Source organism: Pelodiscus sinensis, chromosome 2 (assembly GCF_049634645.1).
Source record: "Pelodiscus sinensis isolate JC-2024 chromosome 2, ASM4963464v1, whole genome shotgun sequence".
Taxonomy (NCBI): Eukaryota; Metazoa; Chordata; order Testudines; family Trionychidae; genus Pelodiscus; species Pelodiscus sinensis.
Window position 1 is genome coordinate 170,723,681 of NC_134712.1, and position 17,058 is coordinate 170,740,738.

Here is a 17,058-nt window from a genome sequence, read left to right on the forward strand (position 1 = left end):
ATGGATAAGAATATCATGCGAGACCGTATCAAACGCCATACTAAAGTCTAGGTATACCACATCCACCGCTTCTCCCTTATCCACAAGACTCGTTATCCTATTAAAGAAGCTATCAGATTGGTTTGACATGATTTATTCTTTACAAATCCATGCTGGCTTTTCTCTATCACCTTGCCACTTTCCAAGTGTTTACAGATGATTTCCTTAATTACTTGATCCATTATCTTCCCTGGCACAGAAGTTAAACTAACTAGTCTGTAGTTTCCTGGGTTGTTCTTATTTCCCTTTTTATAGATGGGAACTATATTTGCCCTTTTCCAGTCCTCTGGAATCTCTCCTGTCTCCCATGATTTTCCAAAGATGATAGCTAGAGGCTCAGATACCTCCTCTATCAGCTCCTTGAGTATTCTAGGATGCATTTCATCAGGCCCTAGCGACTTGCAGGCATCTAACTTTTCTAGGTGATTTTTAACTTGTTCTTTTTTTATTTTACCTTCTAAAACTACCCCCTTCCCACTAGCATTCACTATGTTAGGCATTCCTTCAGACTTCTCGGTGAATACCGAAACAAAGAAGTCATTGAGCATCTCTGCCATTTCCAAGTTTCCTGTTGGAAACTTGTGTGATTTGTATGATTGTGGACCACTGATATGGACTGCCAACTTTGTTCACTTCTTTCTACGGACGGATTACTTCGGCTCTTCTTACACAGTTCCCTCACTGGTTGAGATGAAGATGATGCTTCAATGTGCCAGCTGAAGAGTTGGGTTTTTTTTTTAAACCAATGGCTATAACATGTATTTTCAGAGGTGTTGATGTCAGGGTGAGTTTTATAACCCAGCTATAGAATATCAATTAACAAACCATCATATAGGTAGAGAAAATGTTCCAAATTTGGGATTTCTAGCTCAGACACCTTAGTCCTGAATTCACAGCCCAAAGCCTCTCTCAGGCTATGTCTATACTATAGCTTTTTCTGATTGCTTTTCCAGAAGAGGCTTTTCTGACATTTGGCCCCATCTGGAAAAGCCTCCTCTTTTGGAGGAGCCCTTATTCCTCGTAGAATGAGGTATACAGGGCTCCCTGAAAGACTTCGTCTGCTCTTCCATGAAAAAAAAGCAAAAGAGCAAATGCGTTCCCTGGATGCGGCAGAAAAACCCCACAGTGTAGACATATCCTCAGACGGTCCCTTTTCTTATTTCAGGATCAACTATTTTCATGGCTCATTCCTGGAACACCTGGGTAATTACCTAGGACAAGTTACTCCTCTGAACATAGTTACAGTCTCATTGTAACAAACTGTGCCCAAGTAAAAATACTGGCTCCTATGATCATGTTCTGTAATTTCTCATTTATTAACTAGCACATTTACCCTGATGTTGCTCAGGGTTACATAAAGCATGTACACACACACATGCACACCGCTGCGCCTCCATATTACACCCCCAATGGGGTGCGTCTTGCGCCTGGCACTGTGCGGAGAACCAGCCCCTAGTCAGATTCTTCCAGCTCACCAACACCCTGCCTGGTAGGTTCCTTCCTTCCCCTACTGCCTCTGGCTGGGCTGGCACCCAGGGAAAGCTCAAGAACCTCTGATCCAGGGTGCTGGCTTGGAAAAGCCAAGCCCTGCATGCGCCAAAGCCCCACATGGTGCTGGCATGAGAAAGCTTCTCTGTGTCTCAGATAAGCCCTGTAGTGACAGGAGAAAGCTATTTCCTGCCTGTTTGCACCCCAACCCTGTCAGGGAGACTTAGCACCCTCTTTCCATGCTGCACCTCCCCCCAGGGTGTGAGAGTCTGCTCTGTCCCCAAAGTACTTTCCCCTGCTGAGCCAACTCTCTGGTCAGGTTCACTGAAGCCTCTGCAGCCAGGTTGCTTGGGCCCTGGTGCTCAACGCATCCTTAGGGCTCACCACTTTCCTGCCCACACCGTAGCCAGGGGACAGGAGGTGGCTGGGTTATGTTGGTGGCCAGTAGCAGCATGGGGGTGTTAGCTGCCTTTCCACACTGTGCAGGCAGGAAGGGGCAAGCTGCTTCTAGTCATATGGGCCAGGTCATCACTTCACTTTGGCTGGAAGCAGCATCCATCCCTTCCTTCCCACACAGTGCCGAGAGGCTGCTGCTTGTCACAAGCTGGAGTGGACCCCAACAGAAATCTGGGGAGGGGGCCTGTGACCCTCCATGCCTCCCACATGTAGCTTTGAGAAGACATGGCACCAGGTACCAGAAGAGGCTGGTCCATCACTGGAGCTCAACCAGGTATGGAGGGTGGAGAGCACTGAGTAGGGAGGATTGGGTCAGATCATCAATCATTCCCATCCCTGTGTGAAAGAGGTGTACAGGAGTGTGTTGGTGTCATCTCTCCCGGTGCAAATCTTAAAGATTAGAAGGTAAATAAAAAGACTCCAGCTATTCAGTATTTTTAACAGAGGCTCAGTCAAGTAGATGTTAATTTGAAAGTTTGCACTGCATAGTTCTGATTGATTGCCATTGAACTCAGTTGAATATGAGTAATTTTACCGGGTGTCCCGTATTCAGCAGAGGGAAATATGGTCACTTTACCTGTAAGCCACGTAGGCCTGAGGTAATATAGACATTAAGCATACATTTTAATCTGATAGGGTATGTCTACACTACCCTCCTAGTTAGAACTAGGAGGGTAATGTATGCATACCGCACTTGCAAATGAAGCCCGGGATTTGAATTTCCTGGGCTTCATTTGCATAAGCGGGGAGCCGCCATTTTTAAAACCCCGCTGGTTCAAACCCTGTGCAGCGCGGCTACATGGGGCTCGAACTAGGTAGTTCGGACTAGGGTGCCTATTCTGAACTACCGGTACACCTCGTTCCATGAACTACCTAGTCCGAACTACCTAGTTCGAGCCCCGTGTAGCCACGCTGCACGGTGTTCGAACCAGTGGGGTTTTAAAAATGGCGACTCCCCGCTTATGCAAATGAAGCCCGGGAAATTCAAATCCCAGGCTTCATTTGCAAGTGCGGTATGCCTACATTACCCCGCTAGTTCGAACTAGGAGGGTAGTGTAGACATACCCATATATTTTAATAGTCTCTGTTCATGAGCTTTAAACAAGTAGCATTTAAAACAGCTTGGCTTTGAGCTCGGATAGAGCAAAATAACCTTTCACATGCTTCCCCAGGCATGGTGACAGTTTTGTCATTTCTTACTGTAATCATGAGGGCTCCCAGACCTTAAAAAAGTGTAAGCCTTGTAGTACCAATGGACATCAGTAAACCTAGGTTCAAAGAAAATCTTACCACAGCTCACTAGAGGTCACCCTAGGTATGTACAGAGTCTAACCGTTTTTCTCCACTAGGGAAAGTATAAGCTGCCAAGTAAACGGCAGAGATAGAAAGACTAAGTAAGCTGTTTAATCATTAGCATTGGTTTTGGTGAAATGATTATTGTCTGTGAGCATGCAATGATATCATCAATTGTTGGTTTCAAATGGTTTTCATACTAGTGAAACAATTTTAAAATGTACTTTCGTTAACTCCTTGATTTGAAAGCCGCAGAAGGGTAGCCGAGTTAGTCTGTAACAGGAAAAACTTAAAAAACAATTAATAGTCTGGTAGCACTTTAAAGACTAACAAAATATGTAGATGGTATCATGAAGTGGGCTATGCCCACAACTATCTACATATTTTGTTAGTCTTTAAAGTGCTACCAGACTGTTAGTTGTTTTTTAAGGTTTTCCTTGATTTGATTAATTCCATTTACGTTGTAACCTCAATGTGATTTTCATATCCTTCTCATGTTGTAGGGAGGCACAAAAACATTATTTAGCCTTATCATTGTTTGTATGCCTCAGTAAAATCCATAAAACCCACTGAACTGGTTTTTTCTGTTTCAATGACAATGAGATAAAGCAACTTGAATGAAAGGAATTGTACTTAAATATTATGAATTCGACTTGGGTTCTGAGAACCCTTTTGCTACTACATCAGTAACACCAGTGTTCTGCGCCAAAGAATTTAGAATGAATTCATGGAGGGTTCCTCCAACACAAATTAATCCATCTTCCTGTGGGTGCGATAAGCACTTGTCTACTCTTGTAAGGGCATATCTGTGGGTGAAAGTGGTTTAGAAGTGTGGCTATTGGGGGTTCTGATTTTCTCAATGGAAATAGCACTACACTGTGATGTGCAATGACAAACACTAACACCTAGTGGACTGGAGCGTTGGGCTGGGAGCTGGGAGCATGTGTGTTCTAATCTCAGCTCTGTTCTTAACTTCCCAGGGCGGGAGTGGGTGGCATTCGGCTCTCATTCTCAATTTCCCCAACTCTAAGATGGGTGTTTGAAGAGACTTGATATATTAATATTTTCACAACAGTCTAAAAACCTAAGGTTCTAAGAATGATCACTTAGGAAATGAAATCTACTTGATGTACTCAGACAGCACGTAACTAAACACTCGTTATCTCTGTAAACTGCATACCTTACTTGAGAGATGATGTACAAATATCAGCTGTCTGAATACCTTACCACTTACAGCAGCTTTCTCTGGGCTGGCCATTTGAGAAATGACTTAATATTAATTTTCACACGCTGGATTTGTGTTAGCTTTTATGCCTCAGAAATATTATATAAACAGAACATTCATTGTAGGAGTACACAGGAATGCAAGAGCATGTACAGCTTCAACTCCCTTCTCAACCTTTTCACATTCCTCAACACATTTAATTTCAACTGGACTAAATGGGAGGGAAAAGGATGCTTAAATAGTTTCAACTGCTCAATATCAGGACCCCAGGTATCAGCTCTGCTCTCAGATATACACACCCACCATGCCAGTATCTTCTTTAATTAGCCTGCAGCAAATGCAGTAGGTGACTTTGTCAGATATATGGTGATGTATCCTTCCTCACTTCAAAACTCTCCCATTCCATTTGGGTGAGAACAGGACCCAGCCTTCAATATAGGATTATGCTACAGTATTATATTACTATGATTTAGATAGTAAGGTGATAAGTACTTTCGACTGACACATATTCCTGAAGAAGCAGAAGAACCTTACCCCCATATGTTCATATTTCCTGTATGTCTTTTTCATACTCCTTTTGGGAGTTTATTTTGTAGCTGCTTGATGCATTGGCTTTCAGTAGGGCCTGAAATATAGTGGCATTGCTGCTCTGCTCATTAAGGGAAATGAAATAAAATGCCATGCTTTGAGATGTAAACTAATAATTTCAGGGGCCTGAAATGGATTCTCTTTCCTATGTATGTCACCACACAGTCAGCTATGTTTCAGATGGGTTTGACCTTTCTCACACTAGATACTAGCCTCTGCCAGAGAAAGGATAGTGGGCATGATGTGCTAACTTTTGGTATGATGAACCCTATGTTTATTTATTTACTGATTTATTAGCAGTGCCCATCATGTCAGTATCCCTGCGCTAACAATCAACATTTTTTTTATTTAAAATATAGCGTGACAATAACGGTTCAGGCACATCAAGTGAAGAACACATCTAGACCTCAGAGAATAAGCAATTGAATCAACTGATTGTATACCATCTTATTGCACTATACAAGTATATTGAGTAAGACAGTGGTTTTCAACCTTTTTCATTTGCAGACCCCTAAAAATTTCTAACGGAGGCATGTGCCTTTTTGGAAATCTTAGACATAGGTTGCAGACACACAGCCATCTGCCCCACCATAAGTTGAAAACTACTGGTGTAAAGTGTTATGAAATGGGATGACACACTGGTGTGTAATATCATTGTGAAATGTATTTATAAATAACTATACATGAAGTTATGGATACTTGCTAATAGTATGCTTTAAAGTCTGTGACCAAACAAACTAGAAACAGGTTTTCTCCCAGGCAGGAGGGACATTATTTATCTCCCTGTGTCTAATGTAAATGAAGCATCATGGAAGGCCCCATTTACACGAGTCAACAGGAAGGATATGTTTACACTACCACCCTAGTTCAAACTAGGGTGGTTAACGTAGGCAACCGGAGTTGCAAATGAAGCCCGGGATTTGAATTTTCCGGGCTTCATTTGCATATTGCCGGGCACCGCCATTTTTAAATATCCGCTAGTTCGGACTCCGTGCCCGCGGCTACACGCGGCACGAACTAGGTAGTTCGGATTAGGCTTCCTATTCCGAACTACCGTTACTCCTCGTGGAACGAGGTGTACAGATAGTTCGGAATAGGAAGCCTAATCCGAACTACCTAGTTTGTGCCGCGTGTAGCCGCGGGCACGGAGTCCGAATTAGCGGACATTTAAAAATGGCGGCGCCCGGCAATATGCAAATGAAGCCTGGGAAATTCAAATCCCGGGCTTCATTTGCAACTCCGGTTGCCTACATTAACCACCCTAGTTCGAACTAGGGTGGTAGTGTAGACATACCCGAAGTGATGAACAGCAAGGGATTATCCAGACTCTGGGGGACAAAACAATGAGAAGAAAAAAAGCAGCCATTTTGGCATCCATCGCTTAATGTGCAAAGCACTCTGTGAAAGGTGGATCCCCCAGCTCTGTGGAATGACAGTGCCAAAAGCTGACTGAGAAATTGCCCCGAGACCAGGGTTATAATCTATGTTAAATTTTATAAATTAGAAAGCATGTGTTACTTTTGGATTAGTTGTATCCATTTTCTATTGCTGTTCCTCTTGTCACTTCACATTTACATCTCTGTTCTTCATTAATAAATGTATTTTTGTTTGACCACAGCTCAGCTTGGCATTCAAGTATAATGTGGGTCCTCAGCCAGTCTAGCAGGCTGTTGTGTCCTCTCTTTCATTGGAGGCAGCAGACGTGGTAATTTCTGTGAGTGTCCAGTGATGGGGGAGGATACTGCAGACAAATGATCTTCCAGGGGTTTGGGAACTAGGAGTCTTTGAATTCTACCTGAAAAACACACTTATGCCTGGCAGAGTCTTGAGGAGTTTGCCTGGTGTGGCAGGGAGTGATACACAGTTTGGGTTCTAGCAAAGCTCTCGTTTGTTGAGGAAGAGGGGTAATAGCGCCTTACCTGTTCCTAGCAGGGCCAATAGCCACCATGGACCCCGGATCGAGGTGTGGGGGGGCCCAGATCCATGCCCCTGGAAGGGGTGAAGCCTCGGGCAGTAGGGGCAGAGCCAAGGGCAGTCAGTGCACAGAGCAGTGCTCACATGGCAATACAAAGCATCTCTGGCTGCCGCTACTGCCACAGTAGCATCAGAAGTGGCTGGGAGCCCTGGGCCCCTTTGAAACATCAGGCACCTGTGCAATTACTCCCTTTGTTTCCTTCCTTTCCCATTGGCAGGCCTGCCTGTTCTAGATGCCCCAAGAAAGCACCACAGATGGGTCTAAAATTATATTTGAAAAAACACAAATAAATAATTTTAAAAATTCCCTGCTGCAGAGATTAATGAAAAATGAGCCCAAGACCTGGGGCTTCTAGGAGCTGTGGATAAAAGTCTGCAACATTTGAGGGAGACTTGGAGTGTTTTTCACTGCCTTTCATGATGCTCATCCCAGTCACCCTGACATTTATCCCTGCAGCTAGCAACAATACTTATCAACAGCAGATATTTTTGCCTTGAATATAGATGAAACTGAACTAATTACCAGGGTTGGTTTGTTTTTAATTTCACAGGGCAAGATTATCCCAAAGTTCTCCTACAAGGTCCTCCCTACACTGGCATGCTCTCTAGTTATGCATGTTGGAGACTGTGCTATTTTGCCAGGACACCAAGGACATTTATCATAAATAAATGGTTCCAGTAAGTGCTCTTTACATAAAGTTTGCTTGCCAAATGGAGTTTCATCCATCTTTTGGACCACTCATCTGCTTGAAGCAACGTAAGGGCTTTACTGGACCAGAGCCTTGGAGAGAAAAATCAAGTCGGAGTGTTCCCTATTAACATATAAGTAGCAGTAGAGCTTATCATGCATTTAAAAGCCCATCCACTGGGCTTTGAAAGATTTCCACTGGGAACAAGGTACAGAAGTGCAAGGAACCAAATGTTCAGATGCAAGAACTAAGAGAAACCCAGCATACTGGGACTTGGGGGTTTTTTGGACACACAATAGGTGGAGAGGCAATTGCTCTGATAACTGATTGCCAAGTCACTTACAGGTTACAATGTACAAAGCTACACCTTAAACTACACCCAGAAAGGAGGAAAGAAGTAGCTGGACCCAGCACTGGAGTCTAGAGAGGTGTTCACAGAGGCTCATTCCACTCTAGCAATAATTAATACCCAGCTCTTATATTGCGCCTTTCATCAGTAGATCATAAAGCACTTCACAAAAACCGGTCAGTATCATTATCCCCATTTTACAGATGGGAAAACTGAGGCCCAGAGCAGGGAAATGACTTCCCCAAGTCATCCAACAGGCCACTTTTAGAGCCACAAACAGGTCCCAGGTCTCCTGAGTACCAGTGCTGCATTCTATTCACTTCTGTACCATCTGGATGTTTTTAAAGATTGCCCACAATACAGCAAATTATAGAAAGCTAGACTTGGGGCTAAACTAGCATAGATGAGTGTAACAAAGCCTGCATAGGATAGGAATAGCCACAAGGTGGAATTTTTACTCTACTGAAATCAGTAGCAAAATTCACATTGACTAAAATGTACCAGGTTTTCCCACAGGTTCCAAGCCAAGTAGCGAAGAAAGTTTTCCACCACTGTCACCAGGCCATCCAGAACCAGCAATACGACCAGTATAACTCCAAGACTACAAACCATATTGAGAAAACTCTGGCAAGACAACACGCAGTCGTGGTCCTAATTTATTCCTTTAGATGTCCCACCCAATATCAGGATCAATTTTATCATATTAAAATTGACCTTCCACATCCACATATACATTCCCACATCTGTCAGACACTAGGAGACCAGCGAGACATCATTTCATTATGAAACACCTGACTTGAATTTCATTGAATCAGGTAATAAACCAAAAATCAGTGACGCTGTGCTGGATATAAGTAGTCTTTTGCAATAATCACATACAATCGCCGCACATAATTACCGGAAATAAGCAGTGGAAAGAGGATGCCTCAGATTACACTCCTTTTCTATTACAAAACAACATCTCATTTTATGTATAAGCATTGTGTCAGGTATGATCCCCATTATAATTAATTTGATTAATCTAAGCAAAGCAAAAACATTCCGGACATGCAAGGGAAGCTATTCTGGATTTTAATCACACAATAGTATGTGGTTTCATCTGGTTTTCCTATAAAATCTTTTCCTTAAAAAAAAAAAATACCGCCGTCCCAAATAGGGAAGCTCTGAGTGGGTCATCGGAGAAGCATGCATTTTTCAGACTGGAAGAAAGCCATGGACAGTCCCAGGTGAATGGTGTCTGTCGAACACCATAGTCTGTCAGATTCTAAAGTTCTCGCCCCCTTACCTCCAGCCCCCTGCCTGTAACCACCGCACTCCCCATACCTCAGCAGGAAGGGGAGACATCTGCAAATGCTCTGGCACTGCTTCAATGCTTTACAGCTGTAATAACCACTGATACAAAAGAAGAATGTTTTCTAGCCCAAGATTCCTGAGGTATTTTTCTAAACAGATACAAGTGTGTGGGACTCAGTGCAGGGAATAATGCCCCACCAGGGGAGGGGTGTGGGGAAAAGATGAAGGGGAGTCATGATCTATGGATAATTGATCTCAACTCAGGTTGATTTATCTTCCCTGCCCACTCAGCCTATTTGTCCCAATCCAAACTTCTAATCCTTAAATCTAAACAGTACTGCTGGCAGGTTGTATTCATTCTTGGCTATGTCCAATACAATGAAAAATGCTGAAGGAGGATGCTTATAATAGTGGTGATTTCTGGGTTTGATACACATATAGTACACTCGCAGCTGGAATTTGCTAAATCCACCTGATTCCACAAGTTTGTGTACCCTCTCACCCAATTACTATTAGCTCATAGCAAGAACTGGTACCTCAGGCCTATATAGAAGTAACACAACATGGGTGTTCACCAAATTTCAGTCAGGCCATAGCAACAGGCATTTGAGTGACTGAGAGTGATCTGAATTCATTGTCAATCACAAATTAGAGAAGACGATCAAACCGAATAGTCACACTGGAAAAAATATATTCTGATGCACAGGATTCCTAGAAGGGTTGTGAACACCCACTTTTCAAATGCATACAGACTCTGGTTTATTTCTTTGTACATTTCACCCATGTCAGTCTGCAAAGAAACACGGCAAATCAGTAGAATGATTTAAAACAGAGTCTAGATTTTCTGTAAAGGAAGCTGGAACTGCCATGCATTTAATGAGACAAATAGGGAAAGCCTCAAGGATATGTCTATACTGCAAACAATTAAATAGATATATTTTTAAAACTGCATGCCAGTGACTCCCAGAGCCCAGGTCAATTAACTTGGGCACTTGTGGATTATGCTATAGGACTAAAAATAGCAGTGTAGATGTTTAGGCTCAGGGTGGGACCAGACTTTGAGACACTCCAGGTCAGATTTCAGAGCCCCATCTCCAGCCTAAACCCAAACATCTACACTGCTTTTTTTAGACAGATAGCAAGAACCCCCTCTGAGATTCCTGGCTGCAGTGTGGACATAATATAGTATGGTTGCTAGCTTCAAGTATAGGAGGTCAAAAAGCCTGAGACAGCTGGGAACATTTGCTTTAGTAAACAGTGTAGACTCCATGGTCTTGGAAACACTCCTCCCAAAAAAAGCAGCATCCTGTCAGACTTTCTTAGATGGCAAACTTTGCAACAGGTATTATAGAGGTACTCCTTTTCAGAGGCAGTACTTAGGGTACTATGTAAAATTTTCAACACACCTACCAAATACCAGTAGTACTCACTGAGCTACCAGAACACAATGAATCAGAGATACACCATTTTTTCAGATGGATTTAGTGAATTTCAGCTGCAAGCGTACTACATGTGTATCAATTCTTTATACTACCTTGTTTATAGTTATTCTTACAACAAGATTTTCTTTTGCACTCTCCCATTGTATGAGCATAGAGCATTGATTCCTTGGCCACAGAGATTATAGTCATCATATATAGAACTTCATGGTCAGCTGTGAGACTAGGTTTTAGAACCTTTTGCTCCAAAACCACAATTCACTACCAATTAACACCAAGAAAACTCAACATTAATTGTAGTAATGCTAGGGCTTATGTACTCTTTGTAAGCTAATCACTGGAGTACCCACATAGTATAATAAAATGAAAATTATGCCTATAATTTATGTCCTAATTCTGAATTACAATCTTCTCTCTAGTTACATGGGAATTCTTAGAAAAACAGCAAGGTCTGCAAAATTAACTGCACTGAAGGAAACCAACTAATTAGAGTTAAGACTGAGTAATATCAGCACAGTCAGTTTGGATGTTTATGACAAGGGTTATAATTAAATAAATTGGCAGTTACTGAATGTATTTGATTAACTGATTGAATCAAATGGAGCCAATTACCATTCTGTTAATTAACTACTGCTTTCTTAGATCAGGCTGGATAGGATTAAAATAGAGATTCAAGGTAAAAAAATAAATCCAGGCCTTAGAGTTATGGCAATTTTTTTACACAAGAGACTAAAATAGATACTGTAATTAGCTTGCATGCTGTGGCCTATGATTAAACTACAATATTAAGTCATTTTTAAAAAACTAAAGGGCTTGTTAGTACAATTTGTACAGCCTGAAGCAAAAGGTTTGATTGCACATTAAGGCCCAGATATTTAGCAATGCACACTTTCATAATTTTTGCATGCTACCATAGCCACTAACCATCGCATACTATCACTCCGGTCATCTGAAGAAGTGGGCTGTACCCACGAAAGCTCGTGATATCATCTACATGTTTTGTTAGTCTATAAAGTGCTACCAGACCATTTGATGGTTTTATCACTCTGGAGTACACAATTACCATGCATGCATGAATGCAGAATGACAATAGTTTATACCATCTAACTGGTCATTTGAGTACAGGCCATCCTCGGTATATGTCCAAGATATGTCCCAAAAAACTTAGATTTACAGTGAAACAACTGAAAGCAGGGAATTTTTTTCCTGCAGATAACTGCCATTTGTGCAAATTATTTTGTTTTGTTTTTGGTGTATGACTTAAGAGTAGGGAATGGGAGGACTTAATACATCAGTTTGTACAACCTCTTAACGACTTTAGTGAAGAACAGATGTATACCGGGGCGAGTTATAGCGGTGACACCTTGTAAACCATTACCGTTCATACATGCAAAATGACAGCAGTGTGCACTTTTTTTTGCAAGCATAATCATATACATATCTAAAAAACCCTCTGCCTAACCTTTTTGATGTAGGTAAAGAGCTATCCACGATACTTACAAAATAGTTAAATAGACTAAAATGAGAAAGGTGTTTTCTATTATTTAATACAATCTTCTCCCTCCACTCAATCTTTATCATAATCTCTTGGAAATTTGAAATTGTTTCCTTACTTAGAGGAAAATTCATTTATGGTGCTCAGACCTTGACAAATAGCCCTAATAGTTACAGTGTCATTCACAAACAATGAAATACTAGCACTTATTCAAAACATCAACCATAAAGAACCCATAAAGCATTTTTGTTTCAAAACAAAGAACTACAAGATTATTCCCAATCAATATATTAAAAAAGGAAGGCCTTTTACATGTTGGACCTTTCCAGAATTCAAACCCTTAATGCCTGCATAGAGCTTTTACTCTTCAGAATACTTTACAAATAAGCCTTAATAACCTAAAAAAGTAGAAATGAGGCAGAGGTGTTCAGTGACCCCCCACAGGGCACCAAGAGTGTGTCAAGGTCAGGATCAGAGCTCAGGAGATATTGGTACCTCCTCCCATATCCAAACAAATAGATCACGTATGTTTTTTGGACAGCTAACAATAGCATAAACTACAGCTATTAAAAAAAGGAATCTTGAATTAAACTTGAGATGTCATCAGAGAAATCTTTTCAGTAACATAGTGTCAGATAAACATTTGCAACACACTGTTCAGGACCTTTTTTGGTATTTGAAGAAATCACACCCTAATCTGAAATGTTCCTGCTGAGTTTATTTCTGAGAATTCTTATTAACAGTGGGGTCACCTAAAGAGCAAATCACTGAAAATGAGGTAGTGTTAATAATTCAGATGAGAATGACCAAGAAAGGTTAACATATTTGTGAACATGATATTACAAAATGGATAAGTTATGTAATGCATAATGAGAGAGGAAAAAAAGACGGCAATGCTATGAAAATCCATCCATTCAAGCTACTCATTTGAAAAAAGAGCCAGATGGAAAGAACCAAGAGACACATAAGCAGCTACCCATTTTACTTCAGATACATTGTTTCTCTTAAAAAATGCACACATGGAAAAATCAGAATAAAACCTACATTCTGTTGACAGGTGTTGTGGATAGCATCATGTGTGTGCTGTAAATATTTTTGTTAATTCTGAATCAAACTGAATTGGTGGTATTTGTACACCTTTATGATTCGATTTCTGTAACTGTCCATTTGTCAACAATATTTCCTTTGGAAGAACATTCGTGGAAAATTGAAATATCAAGAAGGGTGAAGAATTATGTTGAAAAGGATCACATGGCCACCGTTAGTGTGGGGCAGATAAACATTACTGTTTGGATTATGGAACTAATCACATACCAACATTTGAATACTCAGGGGTCCTTTTAGTTCATAAGAAATTCAGCTAAACTATGTCCACAAAATATTTGTCATGCATTTTTTTTTCAAATAATGAACAAATTTGCAAAAAACACTGATCAGGTTGTAGAAATTTTACTAATATGAAAAAAAAGGCCAAACTCTCTTAATAAATTGTTCGTAGCAAATTTTTCACTTAGTTTTAATAACAGGTAATATTTCTACTGAATTTCATTTGGTGTTTTGTTTTCGATTCTCATAGCTGTACCTGAGTTACAGTAAAGTCTGAAAATATGAATGCAAAGCTTCAGGGAATGAACTCCAGCAGAATCTGATTCTCATTTCAAATTAAAGATTATTAAACTGTGGAAATTGAGCTGGGTGAAAATTTGCGGATAGAACACTTTTCCATAAGAAAATGCAGACTAGACTGAATTGAACTGCAGGAACTTCTAAAATGGAAACTAGCCCAGGTTTACTGGGCTACCTAAACCCACAACCAGAATTTTTTAAACTGTCCATCCCGTGGAAAAATTCACATATCCATCTTTTCATATTAAATATGAATGGTTTTTTTTCCAGAAATGTGAAATTTTTCATGGGATATAAATTCCAGTACCCACACAACTCTGTGTAAAACAGGCTTTTCTACAAAAGACATATAATTATATCAAGCAAATGTTCAGTGTGTTTCCAGAACTGACCCAATACTATTTTCTAAAGCAAGAAAAGAAAATTCACCATGTTATTTTGTGTAAAGATGCAAAGACCTTTTCTGACTGCCCATGCCAAGATACAAATCATTTTCTTTTTTGGTGTCAAGAGTGTTCATTGCTATTAATTAATCACAAGCCACTTTAAAGGAAAAAGAAAAAAACTAAATGTGAAATGAAAGAGAAAGTCTAGTTTAAACTTTCCATGCCTGTTTTCTATTTTCATTTTCAACACTTACCTTTAAATAATGGCACAAGCAAGGTAGAAACATTGCTGAAATACATTCAACCCATCTATTGTTTGTGTTAGCATCTCTAACACTTTGTTGCTCCTATCACCTCCAAAAACAAAATTAAACACTATAAAAGTTACAGATAAGACCTCCCTCATTCTTACACTATCTCCCTATCTTATGAGCCAGGCAATAGACTGAATACCCAGACAGACATAGCCTAGAAACCAAGATATGCTGAATTTTCTAGCACTTCCCAGCACCCAGTCATACTGTGTTGGAACAGATAAAAGGCTTTCAGTCTCCACACAGAAGAGGAAGAAAGGCAGTTCACAAGGGAAATACAGTCATTTACAAAAGCCATTATAAATGAGTTCAGTTCAGCAGATGTGCTCAAGTACAGAACGCTGCAACCATGAAGTTAGGCAGTTCCATCCACCATTATGCAATGCTGACCCAGCTTGCTTTTATCTTTTATGTCAGGCAATCTAAAAAACCCAGGATTTTATTTACTTGCAGAGGGGCAAATAAACGAATGACAATTAAAGAGCAGAAATAATCTCCCTGTGGTTTAGGCCAGCGGCATTTTAATGATAAAAAGGCTTAGATAAATTGCTCAAGCCAAAATTCTTGTTTGTGTTCCCTTTTTCTTTGCTTCCAGGGTGAAACAGGCAGACCTAGCTCATTCTATTTACTGTATCCTTTTAAGCTCTAAAACATACGTATTTCATGAGTCAGGAAATTGTGGGACAACTGTCTTAAACAAAATCAGTTTTAACAGGCTCCTGGGAAACATGGAGCACCGTGGACTAAATCTTGGTCTCATCAAAGTCAACAGGAGTTTTAGAATTGACTCCAGCAATACGTTCTGTGGCCTTGTGTTTACCCCTACTCTTTGTCTGTGGGATTTTCAAACAGCATTTTTCTAATCTGGCAATTATAAAGCTTTCTTCTTCAATTGTAGCTGCTCTATTGCCCTTTATGTTCCTATTTTCAGCTCAAGGAGCTGATTCAAGAAAGCTGTTCAGCATGTGCTGGAATCTTATTGAAGTGAGTTGGAGTTAAGTACATGCTTAGAGTTAGCACTTGCTTAAGTACTTCCCTGAATCAAGGCCAATTAAATGCAGATTTGCATCATCACATTCCCACACAATGGTTCTCCATCATCCTCCCCTACCCCCATCACTCCTCAGTAGGCTGCACTTACCGATAAAATGTAGTATAATCCACCATTGAGTGACAATTCTGAAACTCCCAAGCCTTAAGTTTCTGGCATTCCCGGTGGGCCCGAAGTTTTACCTTCACTGTTCCTTGGCACAGTTCAGGCACAGGCTTCTTCAGTGGGCGACTACAGAATTCATTAGACTCCACACGCCAGGACTCAGCAAAGTCATCCACATCAAACTTAAAATTCCCATCACCCCCTATCAGGTCATCTCTCTTGTGCCCATTATAGTTGCCACATAAGCCACAAAGTTTGCCTTTCAACTGTGGTGCAGCCATGACTTCGACAAAACTGTCTCCATCCCATGAGATTTCCAAACCTATTTCAGAGAGAGAGAAGGGGGGAAGTTAATATTTAACAGCTATTTGTGTTTATAAAAGAGTTTTTATGGGAACCTAAGCAAAAACATTTGGTTTTCTTCTTAAAATCTATACATGCCTCAGTATGGGCCTCCTCTCTGGTTAAGTGCATTTTTCCTCAGATCAAAGACGGTTACAAGAAACTGTAAGTGTCAGATGTATCTAGATATGATTGTTTCTGACAGAAGGTGCTTGAAACAGAAACACCCAACACGAAATCCTGGCCCCACTGAAGACAGTGGCAAAACTCCCCTTATTTCAATGGAATCAGTTTTCATCCATTACGTAGAAAAAAGGTACAGCACAAGCAGCAGCTGGACAAACTTTGCCTATGCCACAGCACGTCACAATGAGTTTTGGAGAAGCCTCTCACTCTAAAAGAGCAATCAGTTCCTGCCCTTAATTCTCACGTTCATCATCATGATCGTCCACAACCACGGGCTCAATGCCTGTTGGTGTCCGATGCTTCTTTCACTATTTCCTTCCATCTTTCCCTGTCCAGTGTGGAGTGGCTTAGTTTCTGTAGACTAGCTCCATACCAATCTACCATATCATCTACCCATTCTCTGTGGGGTCTGCCGCTCCTATTCGGACCATCCAACATTGCCAACTGATAACTCTTTTGGACATGGACATCTAGTCTCAGACCAACAATTTATTTCATTCAGGTCAATGAAGATAGGTCAGATGGGTAACAATGTTCAGAGAGTACCAACCTGTAATGGACTCAAAATGCCTGGTTTCAAAAAGCCCATTACCAATCCTTGACCCAACTAACCATAAATTACCAACACAGTACAAAGGGAGAGAGGGACTAAACACTCACCCAATAGCTGAGATTCAGATGGGTGCCAACATTCTGTGATTGACAATATTTTCTTAAAAC

General features: G+C 40.8%; 1 protein-coding gene across 7 annotated transcripts in view; it reads right to left on the reverse strand.

The window, feature by feature from the left end:
- BMPER (BMP binding endothelial regulator) overlaps positions 1–17,058 on the reverse strand; it is a 211,958-nt gene that overhangs the window by 49,814 nt on the left and 145,086 nt on the right. For all 7 annotated transcript variants that reach the window (XR_012901885.1, XR_012901884.1, XM_075921755.1 and 4 more), the window contains one exon: positions 15,796–16,132. Coding sequence is in view for 5 of the 7 variants with exons in the window: in XM_075921755.1 (XP_075777870.1) it covers positions 15,796–16,132 (337 nt within the window). In the remaining 2 variants the exon portion in view is untranslated. The remainder of the gene's footprint in view (positions 1–15,795; positions 16,133–17,058) is intronic.